Below are 18,359 nucleotides of genomic sequence, written 5' to 3'. Positions count from 1 at the left end.
ATAGTGCTAAACTAGCTGCAGCTCGACAATGAACGTTCATTGGAGCCAGTGCAATAAATTTCGATCGATTTACAGCACTGAAAAAATTAACGCGGGAACCGTCTTTTCAAAATTATTTTTAAATCAGAAATTGAAGTATGTACACATATTTAGTAGCAAAGCATTAAGAACTGATTTCATCAACCAAATAAAATGCGAATTGCTAGTTTTATTTAATGAAGTGATTGCTTATTGTTTCATTATACCAAGAGTAATATAGTATAGACAACTGTGGAATATTTAGTGAATATTGTTTTGTAATTTAAACTGATTTTGCTTTATTCAACATTTCGCATCTTCTGCAGAATAATATCCTCCACCTGTACACCGTCGGGAGTGTCGAGGGCATATAGAACTGCCTTGGCCACATCCTCTGGCTGGAGTTTGGGCAATGCATCGACAGCCTGTGAGTAAACATTCAGAAAATCTGTGTCCACCATGCCGGGGCAGATGCTCTGTGCGGGCGAAAGAAGACAGCGTCACATTTGTTTGCTTGCAACATGCGGGGCAAACCAAAGCCCATCCCGCTTATCGGTCGGGTGCAATGTATGCAGTGCATTTAACTTACCGTTAATTTAATATTTAATTTGAGAAAATGTATTTCCTGGCGCACCGTCTGGCAAAGTGCTGTAATTGCATGCTTCGTGGCCGGATAAACGCTGAATAAGGGCACAGGCACATCCGGTATGCGATGCCCCAGCACGCTGTTGTCAATCAACATAGCAAATGAGACAGAGAGAGAGAAAGTGAGAGCGAGAGAGTGAGCATAGGCACGCAATGGGGAAATGAATAAAGTCAACGTTGCTACGCAATGTAAGCACTTGAAATAACAACAAAGGCGATTGGCAACTGTCGAATCACTCACGAGTAAAATGATGGTCAACAGCTGTCGTTGCATTCACCGTGTGAAAGAGGCGCCCGGACCGGAGAGGACCATCACTCGAAAGCTGTCGTTGTGCATTTTATGCAAACATTGCGTAAACTTCTTTTAATTTAACAGTGTCTGAGACAGAGTGGAGGCTGCAGCATTAAGTGCAAATAGCGGTACCAACAGGAGACAGCCCATGGCCAGCACCAGCAGCAGCCCGGTCTTGTTCACGCACTTTTAATTAATTAAGTCTGAATATTATTTCATTGACATTAAGCGCAATGCATATTGAAGCGCACAAGCTGAGGCCAGGTCTCCGACTCGATAGGCGTTCATTAGCAACGCATCTGCGGCGTGCTCAATTATTATTCTCCTTTATATATATAAGTATATATATATATATATATATATATATAAAGTACGCCTACGGCCTGCAGCTGCATTATATCAATTTTCTCATTAATTACTGCTGATGCTCGAGAGTTTTCTTTTGTGGCGCAGCGTTGAGCAGTTGCTCAATTGTATTTGATTACGGCTGTCATTCAATGTATGCGTTTGCTTTTCTTCTTGGCTCATTAAAACTGCAAATTAAACGCACTTCTTGAGGACAATAATGCAAATTCATGGCAAACAAAAGTAAAGTTCGAATTAAAGTTCAGAAATGGACTGAATTGCTAAGGAAATTCACTTTGACATTGACACTAAAGCCTTTGAACTGACTTGAGCTGTTTTGTGATTTGTTCTGAGCTGCTTTGACATTAATTATATTCATTAATTTGATATTATTTAACCTATTAAAGTTGGTTTTTACCTGTGCACTTGGGACAGGCGCTCCGTGCGTATGCGCAATTATTCAATTTATCTTTAATTAAATACGTTTATGATTGCTTGTATGTATATGTGTGTCTGTGTGTGCTTTACAAATAAGTTGCATTTAAACGAGATCAATTCAATTTTAATTTAAAGCCAAAGCGCGCAGCAAACGAGGCGGCTTAATGCGCAGCATTTTGATTTTAAAAGCGTTGCCCATTGGAATTCATGAAATAAAAATCAGCAGACATACACAAATACAAACATATGAATACATTTGTATGCAGGCTGCTTAATGCAAAATACTTAATTATGTTGAATAATTGAGTTGTTGTTGTTGCTGTTGCAGTTGCTATTTGCGCAAACACTTTCGCCATCGCGCTGCAAATGCAAAGCTTTTAATGCACAGGACAACCACAAAGCAGCAGCAACAACAACAACAACAGCAACAATAACGGAAACAGTCGTTGCGGCGATTGCAACATTTAAATATCAATAAATGTTTGTTTGTTTTTGTGCAATGGCTTTTAATTTAATTTAAATAACGCGCAATCGTCTCGCCTCCACACAATGCCGAAACGAAGCCAATGAAAAATGTATGCGCTACTCAACACTAGCCAGTGAAGGCAATGCAGACGCACTATTTACACTTTCATTACGCCCTTACACACACACTCGCGCATGGACACATGCATAATACTCTAAATACTAGCATAATTTTGGCACTCAAGGCAACTTTGGCTTGATGTTTGTCCATTGCAAGCAATTGCTATAAAGCTAATACATATTCAAGCTATTTGTGCGTGTGTGTGTGTGTGTGCTCGTAAGTGCATTGTGCTGATGCATGACCACCAATTCAAGCCCACTGGACCCATTTTGCTATTTTAGCTGGACAAACATCATTTACAAAACGATAACACACTCGTCTCTTCAAACTAAGCTAAGCGATAATTGTGCTAATGTTGTAGTGCAATCAGGCGATTTGAAAGCAAATTTGTTGTCATTTGTAGTCGAGTGTATTGGTTTTGTGAGCTAGCAGCCTGCCCAATGTATGCCCTATTTAATTATTGAGCTATGCCAACAATCTAACAGTACGCAGCCAATTCAATACAAATAATTATAATTTACACTGCCCACTCGGCAGCACTGTTGTTGAAGATAGGCTAATTATATGAACTTGTTCCGATAGCAAATATGATGATTATCGGAAATACTATCTTTTGACATATATAGGATTGAGCGTTAAGCAACACTAGCAATTTGGAATTTAGCAATATTCTGATTTGAAATTTGTGTATATAATTGTGCTTTGGTTTAACTTACCTATTTATAACGATAATATGACAGCGCACCTTTATTGCAGCCATATGCTTTAAGGTCTCTCGCAAACAGCTCGCTGTGGCCACAACATTCAAATCGAACAATTCCTTTATGTCCTTGGTGGGCGATTCTAGTGAAAAGCATTCGTATTGGATTTATCTCACGCGCTCGTTGCACTTACCGCTCAAAAAGTTAGCCTTAAGTATGCCCGCGTTACAGATGAGCACATGGATGCAAAAGAAACGCTCGCGTATCCAGTTGAAGGTGCTGATAAGTTGTTCATCATCGCTGAGGTCACATTGACGCGCAAAGATCTTACCCTCGCCCGTTACTTGAGCGCTCAGAGCCTGCCATAACAGGTCAGATGTAATGATGTCTTACAAAACTTGAAGTGAGCACTCACCTCAATGAGCTCAACGCGCCTGGCCAGACCCACCACCACCATGCCCGCATTGGCCAGAGTCAGAGCTATGCTAGCGCCAATGCCCACCGAAGCGCCCGTGATGACCGCCACCTTATTGCGCCAGTAGAAACTCTCCATGCCGCTTGCTTGATAGATAGACAGAGCTACTCAGAGATAACCCAAACAACTGCGTGTGCCTCGAGCAACTGATGTGCGGAGGCTGTGCGCTATCGCCCCCCAAGCAATCGCAGCGGCTGCCTCAGTCGGTCGCTGCCTTTGCCAATTGCACAGTTCAGCGTCTGCGTCCGCTTCGATTGACTTGGCGAACTTGCAGTTCTCGCATTTAATTATTTGCAATTTACTATTGTCATATTGTTATGGACCTTATGACTCTCCTATCCCCGCTCTTCCAGTGCATTGCACTCTGAACGAATCTCGCTATATACCCTATAAAAATTAAGTGAACGCTTTTGCTATAAGTGTATCCTCTTGATATATATTTTGATTGAATATTTATTTCAATTTTACTTTATATGCCCCCAATAATCCCTATTATATAATGTCTAATCATTTACGGAGTGTCAGCGCCACTAAGTACAGGGTATTTTAAATTCAAGTAGATTCCACATTCTTACCTGTGTTCTAGCATTCTCGCTCAAGCTTGTTTCATGGAAATTTGATACAAAATGAAAATCCCTTTTCGCTTTGCGGCTTTGCTTTGGTTTTGTCACTAATCCCTCGTGGCTGGCACTTGCAGCTTATGCATTTTCATATTTCATAACTAAACGAGTCATTGCCGAGCCACAGTAGGCACTCGCTAAAGGTACATGCATTTTTATAACTAGGTTTCTGGGGGCACCACTCGAAACTCAGCCTATGGTTATATCATGTAAACCACATACATTCTATTTGGTTGTGACAGTGTCGTCTGGTTGAAATATCTTGAAATGGTTTCGTTCAAGCGTTAAACCTTATCATATTTTTGTTATTACCCAACAACAGCTTTGGTTTCTGCTGCTTGCGGCATTCTTATGGCCTCCCGGCAAACACAGAGCACTTGCCACGCCCGACTGAATCCGTAGCAGCAAAGCCGCTGTCAAGTAAATCAGAGATGATATTTATCAGCATGCAGTACAGAATTTTACTGAGTGTAGTCGAGTATCATATACCCTGTTTTAAAATTGTATGTTTTGAGCGTAACTAAAACTGAGCGAGAACACATTCTGTAAGTCTTTAACAGTTTCTCTTTTCCAAACAGTGTTGGAAAATTAAAGCTTTAAGTCGATAGCCAAAAAGATATCGCAAGAAAGTGAGTTATTTATCAAATGATCTGGCTCTGTTAACCTAAGGATATATATTATTCCAGTTCCAGTATTAGACAACAAATTCGATTAATAGTTAATCGAGCATTAAACCAAAAGAGATTGAAGAAACACTTTGTTGCTTAGAGATCTGACTTTGATTCTAAGCAAACCGGATGCAATAATATTTTATTAACCTGAATAAAATGCTAGTTTATTAATATGATATGTCATAGATAAGATACCCCAACTGCACTTGGTAATTATAGCAGCAAAGTAAGCGACAATTGTAAAATACAAAATGCAAAATGAAATTCTAAAATGCATCTAAAAATGCACTCAACTTGGATTTTTGTCAGAGCAGCGTTGCAGATGACAGCAATAAAATGCAGGTGCAGGTATCTCAATCTCATGGCAACCGAGACAAGTGGTCTTTTGTTTGTATATTTCGTTGCACAACCACAAATACAGGTACAGATACCAATGCTGTTAACTAACAGCATTTGTGCAGTCTCCATAACATTTGCTTGTCTGCCAGTAAAAGAATGTTTGATTAAACTGCTAGCAATAAACAGTTGCCGCTGGCTATTCAATTTTAGTTTTTTCGGCCTGATTGCCACACACACACACACATAGACAGACATCGTGGCACATTTTGGTGGCATAGCCATCAAAGTGGCTGCCATTTAAGCTAGACAAAAGCGCAATTGCAAACATTTGCCTCACCCTCAAATTGATAGAAAATTGGCAGGGCCAAAGTGTATTTTATAGTTTTGCAACAAATTTATTTGTTCTTATTTCGATTTTTTATTTGTTGTTGTTTCGCGCATAGCAGCGAAATTTATTGTTGCATACTTTTCGGCTCAGCGCGCGAGCATACGAAAAATATAAAAAAAATGGCATGTTGCCACATGTTGGGGCATGTTGTTGGCTGCTTTTTTTGGTTGGCCTTGTTTATTTTTCGGTTAAGCTCAGATATGCATTTTTCATGGGTGCCGCAGCGCTTTTTGTCTGCAGCTTGGCCAGAGTAACTGCAGCTGTTGCTGCTGTTGTTGTTGTTATTGTTGCACTCCTTTTAATTGTAATAACATTTGTTGGGCACACGATTTAAATTGCATTTATGTTTGGCAATTGGTCTGAGCTCTGACAGTACCACTGTTGCCACTGCTGCTTGGCTTTTCATATGACTCATACGTCACGTTGGCCACGTCGCGTACTGTCGCTTTCACACAATCTAATAAAAAAAAAGAGCGCGCGCAAAAATAAATTGAAACAATGACAATGGCAATGGCAACAAACGAACTTCACTTCGTCTGACGAAACGGGGCCAAATTAAATTACAAACTTTTCTTTTAAGCAAGCAATTTAATTGAATTGCTTCATTCACACACACACACACACAGAGACAGACACACGCACACACATATGTACACTCACACATGCAGAAGGCGTATGCTTATTGCATTTGAATGTGCACAAACAATAAAACTCTTTGGCATTGTTTTAACAAACACAACAAAACTAAAACTAAAAAGTTTCCCTTGTTCTACAACAATAAATAATTGAATTTAACTTGGCTTTGGGGTATCCATAGCACAAAAGGCTTAAAGGTTCTTCAACTGGAGTTTGTTGTCCTGTCAATTAATAAACTTATTATTAACTATAGTTAACTATTTGTCCATAGTCGTATATATTAAGTTATAAAACTTGTCTTTTTTAAGGCTTTATTAATAAAAGGCAGTTTCTTTTTTTCTATTTCCTCTCATCATCTTTAACTTATCTAACATCTCTGGAAGTGTATTTAAATTTTATCAAATCAACTTTTTTTGTCTTTTACATTCTTCTCATTTATAAATTTGAAATACATGTTTTATCCATTAGGCGCCTGTGCAATTATCGTTAAAGTTGTATAACACGAAATGCTCGCAACTAACAATTAATCAAACGTGTGCTAAAGAATTTAATTAAGTGCCACGCCCACATTGACACCTCTATAATTGACACGTAGACAATAGACGAGTTTTAAGCAATTATTTAAGGCGCACGTATAGACAAGAGATCTGGCAGGAGATAGTCGAGGAGAGCAGAGCGGCACTCAAAGGAGGGGTGCAAGCCACCAAATGTGAAAGCCCAAAAACTATGCCAACAATTTTAATGTTAAGTGCCAGCCGGTGTTATGGATTGTTGTTGTTCTGGTTGTTGTTGTTGGGTAGAGACAACTTTTGATTAAATTAAAATTTATTTTAATTAAACAAGCGTCGCAAATGTCTCATTTACGCTTCGATGATGTGACAGGCAACAGAGCTGGCCAACACACAGGCCTGTCTGCCAGGGCAACGTTACGTGTGTGTATGTGTGTATGGGTGTGTGTGTGGGTGTGTTTGAATGACAGCAACAATGTTGCTTTTTTGTTCGCATGTTTTGCGGTCTGCTGACAATTTGTGCGTCGCTTGCGCAACCCAAAAACAAGAAAAAAGACGAATTTTTGTTACCTCTGGCAATACTCGCTCAGCGAGTGTGTGAAGTTGACCATATTGGGTTACAGCTATGATTGATGTTATCCAAGTATCATAGCTCAGTCAAGGAAAAGTCTATGGAAAACATAGTGGAATATTTCTTTATATATTTCGGATCTTTTCATGTATTCATAAATATAATGTGTGTTGAACGTTTCTAGCACAAAAATGGCATTTCTCCCACATTAATATCATAATTAGAGTGACCATATTTCTTATAAATCTCACTGAAAAGATACAAACAAATGAAAAAGCATTCAAGGGAATCTTAACGCATCGAAAAATATACAACGATTACAGTGTGCAAATTAGGGCTACCATATTTTTAATAAAACTCTGTGAAAGGCGTCTGCGAGCGAGATAGAGGCATACCAAAAGTACTCAGTGTGTTAAAGAAGAAATTTGAGCCCAACCTCATAATTAGGGTGACCATATTTTAATGAAACATACTCAATATCATCTATAAGCATTAAACAAATATTCAAATGGTTATTATCGAATTATAATATATATATCCAATACAAAAGTATTAAAATTAGGATGACCATACTTTAAATAGAACTTACTGATAAGCATTTAAAAATCAATATTAAATAAAATATTAAAGAATTCAACTTTCAGCGGCTGTCAAATTCCGAGCGAGCATTGTGCAGTCGTGCCAACCCGCCTGCTATGACTCACTTCGTTTTTGTACTGCGACAACAACTGCAATTACATATATTTAAGAGCCAAAAGTATGCTAAACATTTGTGGCTGTTAGACAAAAAAAGGTAAATGGTGCCGCAAGCAGGTGTTGGGTGTGGGTGGTTGGTGGGCGTGGCTAGAGCCACTAAGCGACGTCTAAGCGTGCACGCTTAAGTGCAACTAATTAGCTTAGATTTTAGGGCAAGTGAACATGCAGCAGCTAAGCATAAGTTGATGTTGTTGCTGTTGTTGTTGCACTTGTTGTTGTTGCGTGTTAAGTGCGCCAGGCTTGCCGCTTAGCTTACGCAAAGTTTTTGGCATTTGCTCAGCCTTGCTGCGGCACTCAATTAGCTTTATCTCCTGCTACAGCTGCAGCTCCTGCGGCTTGGCTATTAATTGATGTTATTTATGACTGACAGACATTTAGACAAAACGCATAGCAAGCTGCTGCTGCTGCTGCTGCTGCTGCAGGTGCACAGCCTTGGCTATGCCAGAAGGTGTGCTATGTTATTTTCATTACGCGCAAACTTTGCATTTAGTTTTGCCGCATCTAGTTGCAAGTGGCTGGCAATTAGTTGCAAGCATGTTGAGCATTTCGCCAAGCTGCAGCTGCATTCATTAGAACTTTCTGTAGAAGGTCTGATGAGGTCAACACTAATATGCGACTTGCCGCCCATCAAAGTGGTAACTAGGCTACGCATAGTCAGGGCATAGTCTTTGGCTTCGAGTATTATGATTTTGTTATCCAATACGCATCATATATATTACGACAAATCCATGGAAAACGCTGCGAAAATCCTTTAGTTTTAGTGGCTTAGCAATCTGTAACAAATCTTATCTGACTTCAGCAAGGGTATTCAGTCGTCTGTTGTTGCCACAGCAGCTACAGCCGTTCGTGCATGTCGCCGCTGATTCTGGACTGCAGTCCAGTCTAGTCCAGGATTGGCCAGCAGGACATTGGGACTGCTGCAGGCATAAATCACGTGCGCCGCACAAGAAACTTTTGATTTGTGAAATCAAAAGCTATTTGCAGCGCTGCAATCAGCACAAACATTGTAGCAGGCAAAAGGCAGCAAAAAACTTTTGCTTTTTGGCATTCGTCAGATATGGATGCCAAGTAGCAGCAGCAGCAGCAGCAGCAGCAGCAGTTTCAGTTGCTGCAGCCAAATCTAAATCCAAGTCCATATCCAAGTTCTGCTCTGTCTGAAACTTTTTCTCTTGTTGTAAAGTTTTTAATAGTTTGTTGGCGCTTTCGCTGATTTGCTGTTGCAAACTTTGTAGCTTTTTATTTTTATTTTGATTTTATTTATTTTATATATATTTTACAGTATTTTTCATTAGCTGGCTTAAAGTCGAAATGCATTCGTTAAATTTCAATGGAGAGGCTAATGAAATGCCTTGAGGCAGGCAGCATTAAGCCAGTTCACATTCACATTTCACTCATGTCTTCTGCTCTCTCTCACTCTCTTTCCCTCTCTCTCTATTTCTCTAGTCATCGTCTTTATCACGCACGTGTCCAACATAATTTGGCTTTAGCCGCACTGCGCTGCGCCCAAAAACTATGCTAAAAGAAACTAAAAGTGTGTCAGACTCTGGCCGCTTGGCATTTAGCATAGAGCCGGAGTCGCCAGCGACACGAGAATTTGTCACAATTCACGTAGGCTGCAGCAGCCATAAAAAAGAGGAGCACGAAAAACTGTGCAAAAAGTGGAAAATAATCAACTAAAGCTAAGTGCAGCGGCAACTGCGACAAGCTGTGCCCGCCCCAAATGAAGAAACTTCCCAGGCCATGCATGTCTCTCACTCTCGCCCAGGCACTTAGTCTGTGTGTCACTATTTTTTTAGGGTATCTCGGAATATTGCACATGCTGGTAACTGGGCGAACAAATCTACTTCACAGCATGTTTGCTGTTGAATATCTCTAGAGACTTGACATTGCAATTTTTGAAAACTTAAAGCTGTAAAGCTGTGCTTGTCGATATAGGGTATCTATTAGTCCAGCATATACTCGCTTGCTCTCACTTCGCTTTTTTCTCCTTTGCTGGCATTAGCAAAAACTCGTAGGAAAGTAGTTAAACTTAAACTTTTAGCTGCTTTGGCTGACATAATTTCACTCGGTTCGCCTTCTGAATGATATATACAAAATGCAGTAATAAATTTGCACAAAGTATACAAAACTTTTTGGCCAAGCATGACGTCACACACACACATACACTCTCTTATATATGTATACCTAAAATAAGTATCTGGTTTATGCGGCGTATGCGTATTAAAGTTACATTTCGCTTTTTACTTGGGCTAAGTTGAATAAATAATATAAATTTAACAGCTAAAGTTGAATTTTCAAAAGAAATAACATTAACTAAAATTATGTTATATAAGAAAAATATATATACAAATTTGTAATATTTTATTTAATAACATGTTTAAATAATATATAACATTCAATTCTTATGGGAAGACAAGCTATAATTTAATATATTATTATTTATTAAAATTGTCATATATAACTCAGAACTAGTTCAGAAACATATTTAAGATACATTTGAACTAGCTCAACTCATATATCAACTCAGAACTGCTTTGAAAACATATTTAAGACACATTTGAACTAGTTCAGCTCATATATCAACTCGGAACTATTTCAAAAATATTTAAGACACATTTGAACTAGTTCAGCTCATATATCAACTCAGAACTATTTTGAAAACATATTAAAAAGACATTTAAACTAGTTCACATGGTTAAGTTTTGTTTGAAAATAATAATAAAAAAATATATAAATACAATTTTTAAATAATATTTAAAATAATAATTTAAATTTTACTTCTCTTTCTCACTAATCACAATGTCAGCTTTATAATATTTATCATTTATTTAATGTCAGTAAATAAGCTCAGCTTCTCTCACTGTCATTCGCCCTCTTTGACCTTCAGCGCAGGACATTAATTTCATGCATATTTTTAAATTAACTATTTGTGCTTTGTTTGTGCTTTTGTTGCGTGTATGCCACAAATTGCTGCACATAGCTGGAATGCATTGCCCTGCCACGCCACCTACTGCCGTCCGCTTTGGCCAAGTTCAGGGCATGGCTGGCATCTTAGCACGTGCTGCCCAGATTCATCTCAGTCAGTGGCAGTCAGCGCACAATTTCTCCATTTAAATGAGAAAAAATTGTGAAAAATTTGTAACGCAGGCGTTTTGCTTGCCCCTCAGCCCCCTCCGGTCCCGACGCCCCTTATAGACCACTCCCACTTTGTTGTTTTTGTCTTTGTTGCTGCTTTGCCTGGCTTTGCCAGTCAAGTCAAGTAAACATGACGTGCGATGTCTAATTTTTTTACTATTCAACTGTTCCTTTTTTTACTTTTATTTTCGGCTCCTCTCTCTATCCATCTCGCTCACTCTCACTCTCTCTGGCCAGTCGTTGACTCCATGAGCCGTTGTCTCTGTCTCGTTTTATTTGTCCCAGCTCGCTTCTCTTCCTCTCTCGCTGTCTCTCTCTCTCTTTCTCTTGCTGGCTTTCAGGAGCGCAATATTTTACATTTTCATGCATGACGCGTTTAATCACGTGATGCATATGATTTTCAGCCGCTGAGGGCAGACGCAACACTTTTCCCGCTCCCGCTCCCGCTCCCACTCCCACTCCCGCTCTCAATCCACAGTTTCTCAACCTTATATTCATGCATACAATTCCATCAGCATGAATTATTATGCCTTGCATACTTTTCAGCTGCCTTCGTTGGCTGTTGTTGCTGTTGCTGTGTTTTGAGCTTAGGTCTTTGGCGCTGTCTGCTGGTGGCTTGCTGTGGTTTGGTGGCCCTTGGCGCCTTTACGAAATGTCGCCTTTTATGTTTTTTACTTTATTCGCTTCTGTTCGGTTTGTTTTTAGGTTCTCTTTCATTTTGTCTGCCAGGTCGGACTGCGCTCCACTCGAAAAGTTGTGGATTAGAGCGTGTAATTTAACTAAAAAGAGCACTTCACATACGACGTATTTGTAAGTGTTTTTGGCTGTTTGGGTGTTTCGGGGCAATGCGCTTTTAATTTCGTCTCTTTTTGGCCAGAGTCACAAAATTTCCATAGAATTTATGTGCTTAACTTTTACAGTCCGCTGCCGGTCAACGAAAAATAGTCATAAAAATGGTCAACATTTTCACACTTTTGCGCCTTTTGGCCAAAAACTGAAAATGAAAGCGAACACAAAGCCAAACAGTCAGCAACCCAGCCACCCAGCCAGCCACCACCAACAACAACAATAACACGCTGAATATATTCAAGTGAATATTTATGAGCGACAAAAGTAGCATTTGTGCTTTGCATTTCGGCTGGCACTTGTTATAAGGTCTAGCCACTGCTCGGGTATTTGGGTTTGTCCGAGCTTATGTGACCTCATGGGAAGTTTTAAGTCTTTATAGCTGAGTTGATCTGGCCTGTCGTGAGTGCGTTACTGACTATCTATCTCTATCTCTATATGAATGCAATCTTAGAGATATTAGAGATCTTAGCATATAGAAATCGAACTTATTGGACATGTCTGTTTGTCTCTCTGCCCATATATCTGTTGTCTCTCTTATCTCTGACTGATTCCTAGAGCCCTACAGCTTTAAAATCTTAAAGGTATATATAGTCTATATATCTATCTGTCACTCTTTGTCTGTAGTCTTTGTCTTGTGGACTCTGTCCTGTTGCATATCCAAGTAGATGCCCATATATTTGTTTTATCTCTTGTCTCTGACTACTGCTTAGAGACTTTAAGCTATACAATCTAAAAAGCATATATAGCCTTTATACGTCGCACTTATTGAACTTACCTCTGTGCCTACCTGTCCTCTTTTGAGCCTCTGCATATCCAAGTATAGATCTGACTGCACACAGTCCCAGTGAATCACACTTCTCATTGATATTAGAGACTTTTGGATCTGGAGTCTTAAAAGTTTATATATTCTTATTAATATTCAACAGCACACGCGAACTATCTCACTGTCTCTGTCTCACTTTTCTCATTGTCTTTCTGCCTGTTGACTTCTTTTTATAAACGCGTTTGATTTGAAAGACCTGAAAAACTAGAGGCAGAAAAGTATATATTATATAATATTAATAATCAATTGTTCGTTTCTCTCTCTCTTTCTTTTTCTCTTTCTCTTTCTCTCTTCTCTCTTCCCTGTAGATGCTCGCCAGTATATTAGCTGGAGTCGTAAAAGTTTTTATGTTTGTGTTAAACGTATTAGCGAACGGGATTAGTCATGCTCTCTGTGTTTCGTTCTGCTTGTCTTCCGGTATGTCTGTTCTCTGTCTGTCTGCATAAACGCATTGATCTCAAAGATATTGAAAAGCAAATGAAGTTAAAAGTGAAATTGAAGTCGTTTCAAGGTACTGGGTATCTTCTAGTCGTGCGTGTCTTATTTGTTTGCTTGTTGCTGCTGCTGTTGCTGTTCCTGCTGCTGCTGCTGCTGCTGTCATTATCCCAACGTTATAGCTGTAAGCAACAGTCGGCCAAAAGTGACGGCCAGCGACAACAGCTTTTTGGCCAGCTTCTCTCTTGCTGTTGTTGTTGTTGTTCGCTCTCGTTGTCAGCATTTCCGACGCTGATGAGTTTATGCTTTTGGGCTATATTACTTAATTCGCCATTGCTATCTGTGTGTGTGTGTGTGTGGGTGGGTGCGTGTCGAGCCTGTAACTCTGCGGTTATGCGCCTCACACAAACGCCCATTCATGACTGTCATGAGTTTTCCGCAATTGATGGTCTAATTATGCCGCCAACACTAAATTTCATGACTTTGGTGGTCGACCCACTTGTGGGCTGAGCTGTGAGCTGCTCTATGTTTGCGGCAGACAGGACGTATGTAATTTAATGGAAAAACATTTGCCACACACAGACACACACACACACACGCATCTGCCAGCTGTGACTAAGAGCTGTGTTATCTCTGTGTGAAGGATGCCCAACAGCAATTGCCCTTTTAACAGATTGACACTGAAGCGTCTGACCAGAGCATCAAAGGATACGACTTGAGGGCAACTATTAACTCACAAGTACTACGGACATGCTGTCAGCGATTCAATGGAAATATGAACTTATAAAATCGAAAATGGCCTTCAATAGGCATTAGTTAAGTGGGGGGAGAACAGAGCGACTGATTCTATAAGTCTTAGAGTTAGTGGAGACTCTTAGAGTATATAGAAACTTTCCTTCTCTGACTCTATAGTGTATCTATCTTTGATTCTTTAACTCTCTAGAGCTTTTACTAGGCACATTTGACAGTTTGATATATGAAAATTGAAACTAAGATAGACTATGATATAAGAGATGATTGAGCATCATTTGATTTCAGAACTCTTGAATATTTTGCATGAATTTGGTATTCATACAGGAAACAGTTTAGCTTCGCTGATAAACAAATCGTTAAGAGTTGGTGCTTGGCTTGGAAGAGAGTTTCACTCTGAAATGCATCCAGATAAATATGAAAAATATATAAATACAAAATTAATAATCCCAAATATATATTTATTTCTAAATACTATAAATATTCTAATTGAAAACTTTGTTGAAGTTTTAATTAGCCTGTTTAACATCTGATAGATAGTATCTGATGATAACTTTGACTGTATTAAGTTATTCTATTTCGATTCCATTCAATTTCTATTCAATTTTACAGGGTATACTTAAGTCATATGATTTGATTTAGCAAACATTGTTTAGTGAGTCCTACAGACATCTTGTCTAGCTGAGTCCGACTATTTATAAAGCACTTGAAATAATTGACTAAAATAAACCAAGCAACAGCTTTTGAGTATTAGGGTATTTAATTATTTACCTATTAACAATAATAAGCCATTTAATTTATGTGAACTTAATCAGGTTTTCGGGCAGTTTTGTTGTTGTAACTGACTTACCACAAATTTATGCAAATCAGTTTGTTCGCACTTTATAATAATTGAATGCATATTTATGAGAGTCGGCAATTAACATATGTATACAAATTAATAACAATATAAACAATATTCGGAGAAAAAACTATAATTATATGCCGAAAATACGTATGTGACCGTCCACAAACAACGAAACGAAGCGTGATCTACGTAGAACAACTAGTTAATGATGCCGCATCGGGCTTATACATAACTGTATGTTTCGTTTGCCCAGATATCAGTGTGTATCGGTGCTCGAGAGAGGCTGGTTCTGCCGTGATTGTTGCTATTCAAAATGTTCTTCGATCGGCCCACATTTGTGTTGAGCGTGCTCTGCTGCTTGAGCTTCATCGGTGCTCAACAACTGTTCGAACAGCCGTCGTCGTTGGCGGACCAAAAGTAGGTCGTCTATGGGCTTTGGTGGTGCAAAGAGGTCAATCTATTGAGCTGCCATTTACTTGCAGCTTAGTACAAACAACCTACAGTGCAGAAGCGGCTGGGGTTGGCGCCGCACAGCTGCCAAATCCTGCCGCGGCCGTGGCTCAACGTGCGCCAACACAAATTATTAAGGCATCGGTGCTGCAAGAAGTCAGGGATACCGAAGCGCTGTCGCCGTTCCTCCAACAATTGTTGATGCAAACTATGCTAAATTGGCAGACAGCACAGCCGCAGCAGCAGCAGCAGCAGCAGCAGCAGCAGCTGCAGCGGGGGCAGCAACAGCAAACCTTTTTTGTGGACCTGCCAAGTCAACAACCTCAAATACTGCAAGGGTACAATGGTGTCAATGTACGCCGGCAGCAGCAGCCGCTGCAGCAACAACAACAACAACAGCAGCAGTTGTTTCAGCAGCAGCCACAACGGACATCTACGCTGCAGCAGCAACAGCAACAACAAACATTCACTCAGCTGCCAATTCAGCAACAACAACAATCATACACAACATATTTACAAACATCGCCAAAATTCGTATTGGCGCCGTCTGCAACGGCAACAACACAATCAACATCAGCAGCAGTTGGTGCTGCGGCGCCAATTGGAGGCTTGGCCAACAGTTTTAAGCCCATGTAAGCAAACAGCTATCAAGCATAATAGCAGTAGAGTTCCTTTTTTATTTTATTGATTTATTGTTGAAATGCATTTTTTTAATTAGCTCACCTCAAGCGCAAAATACGACGCTGAATGAACCGCAATGCGAACGCTGCTGCGACCCGTTGGCGCCGTCGAATACGCCCTGTGATTGCTGCAATACGAAGCCGTTGCTGAGCATTGCGGCGCTTAAGTCGACAACTGGTTAGGAGCTATTTTAATTAAAGTTCGTGTGCCTGTGTGTGTGTGTGCGCTGGCCCAATTAATAAAGATGTTGAAAAAAGTGTTGCATACTTTTGAGCTGCTCGCTAAAGGCAAGACAAGGAGAGAGAGAGACAGAGTGAGTGTGTGTTATTTAATTGCATACAGCAGCTGTGGCATATGTGTGTGTATGTATGTGTGTGTGTATGTGTGTATGTGTATGCATGCTTGAAAAGTTTTCACAATATGTGTCTTGTCTGTCATCAACGCCAGCCACGCCTACGTCTGCAGCGTCCAGTTGACTCCAATTGCGGCAGCTGCTGCTGCCGTTGCCATATTTGTTTCAAACACAAAAGCAACTCATGCAACTAAAAACAATTTCTAAAAATACAAAACATGCCACGAAAAAGAAGTAAAAACCGCAACACTTCATGTTGAGTGCGACGTTGCAAATTGTTTGCCACAGCTTCTCTCGCTGTGTGTGTTGAGCTGTCAACATGAAAATAATAAATAAAAAATCTTCTAAAAGTGCGCGTTGTACTATATACGTGTGTGTGTGTGTGTGTGAGTGGGAGTGTGTTTGCGAGTGTTTCAACTGAAAAATGAAAGTGCTGAAGTGTTGCCCATTGTTTTATGTCAACGCTAAGCGAAATCGCAGTCCCATTCACCGCAGAGCAACAACAATGACTAAAACCTAGTCGACGACGATATCAGAAGGACAGGTGGCAACACGATTCTTCTTATCAAGATATATACCCAATACAGTTATATTCTGGGCGTATAACATGCTAAGATAGGCTACATTGAGTTTGTCAACATCAATACAGATATATATATTGGGCTTATATCTTGCTAAGAATTATTTTATTAGTATCTATAAATTATGTGAGTGATTTGAATTGTTAATTCGAATTGGCCGTGAGTCACTGCGGCTCAGCTAGGGCCATAAACTCTCTTATCGTTTTCCCTATAAACAAGCCATAAAAACTCTTTTATATATAATAAATTCTTAATATATGTTATTATGCTTATTTTATATATGAAGAGAACTCGTTGCTACTCGTGCCATCATCAGCTCAAATATATTCTATTATCATCTATCTATCTAGCAAATCTTATACAGTGTAAAGGTGCTACTGTAGTGTAGTGTCTAACATATATAGAATGGATGTATGTTTCAAGCAAACAAACAAGTCAAGGTAAAAGAATGAGATTTTAGACACTGACCCCATTGTCAATGAATATTTATAGCATTCTGCTTTTGTTATAGTAAAAGATAACTGATTCTACAAAGTTCAGATATTTGTGATCAGAAGCAACAGATGACTGGATTTAGCGTTTCTCTGTAGATCCACCTAAATGAATCATCGATCTCTTTGTGAAGAACGCGTAGTTCTTCTCTTAATCAATAACTTTTGCATTCCTAGACATATTTAAGAGCAAAGCACAGTTGTTTGAGTAACATTTGCAAACTAAATTCATTTTATAGATTCTTCTAAGGCATACTATGCTAAAGATAGGATACGCCACTTTTAAGATCATATCATATACATAGAATTTGTTTGTCATTGTTGCAGTTCAGGGTATTTTAAAGTTGGGCATTTCTATTAAAAATTACTCTTACGTATTGTAACTATCTATCTATTTACATATATATACATATATAACAAGATCCCATTCATATGGCATGTGGCTAGAGGAAATATATAGAGACATAGATAATTGAAATTTAACAAGATATAGATAAACATATATAAATATATATATTCAACATAAAAATTCAAATTAAAGCTTACAAGAAAATATATAAAAGTACACATTTGAATTAGAACTAAAACAGGAATTTAATATTTAATTCAACATGTCGAAAAACCTGGCATAATCAACTTAAGTGTTGTTACCCTTTGCACTCGCCCTCGAGCTAGGCTACTAAAAGCTGTGTCATGTCATGCCACGCATATACATATCTATATACACACATATATATATATATAGCCTATATATTATTGCGTTAAATTTGGCCAAGAGGTAAATGTAATTTCATGCTCGCTGCCTGGAATGGACCATAATCGGATGGCGTGGCTAATTAAATTCTAAGCATTTGCCAGCAGCTCCAAGTGCAAACAGTAAAAAATGTTTTATACGGCAACACAGTTGCAAAGGCCAGCTATAAAGCGGCAACCAGCTACAGGCAGCTCTTAACCCTAGCGCTCTATCAGCCCAGA

General features: G+C 39.2%; 1 protein-coding gene across 1 annotated transcript; it reads right to left on the bottom strand.

The window, feature by feature from the left end:
- Positions 1-211: 211 nt before the first annotated feature.
- LOC111597826 (farnesol dehydrogenase) lies at positions 212-3,777 on the bottom strand. The gene is made up of 5 exons (XM_023312716.2): positions 3,441-3,777; positions 3,219-3,384; positions 3,041-3,167; positions 608-743; positions 212-494 (listed from the first exon to the last, which is right to left on the bottom strand). The coding sequence occupies exons 1-5, from the start codon at positions 3,576-3,578 to the stop codon at positions 318-320; spliced, it is 744 nt and encodes a 247-aa protein (XP_023168484.2). The 5' UTR covers positions 3,579-3,777; the 3' UTR covers positions 212-317.
- Positions 3,778-18,359: the final 14,582 nt, after the last annotated feature.

This window comes from Drosophila hydei, unplaced genomic scaffold (genome assembly GCF_003285905.1).
Source record: "Drosophila hydei strain 15085-1641.00,03,60 unplaced genomic scaffold, DhydRS2 tig00008119-arrow-pilon, whole genome shotgun sequence".
Classification (NCBI taxonomy): domain Eukaryota; kingdom Metazoa; phylum Arthropoda; class Insecta; order Diptera; family Drosophilidae; genus Drosophila; species Drosophila hydei.
This window is presented reverse-complemented; position numbering and strand designations above follow the sequence as displayed.

Coding starts and splice junctions, on each gene's coding strand:
- LOC111597826 (XM_023312716.2), bottom strand. CDS start 3,578: ATGGAGAGTTTCTACTGGCGCAATAAGGTGGCGGTCATCACGGGCGCT. Junction 3,168..3,218: donor TAAGGCTAACTTTTTGAGCG/GTAAGTGCAACG, acceptor GCTTTTCACTAG/AATCGCCCACCAAGGACATA. Junction 495..607: donor AATTAAATATTAAATTAACG/GTAAGTTAAATG, acceptor TCGCCCGCACAG/AGCATCTGCCCCGGCATGGT.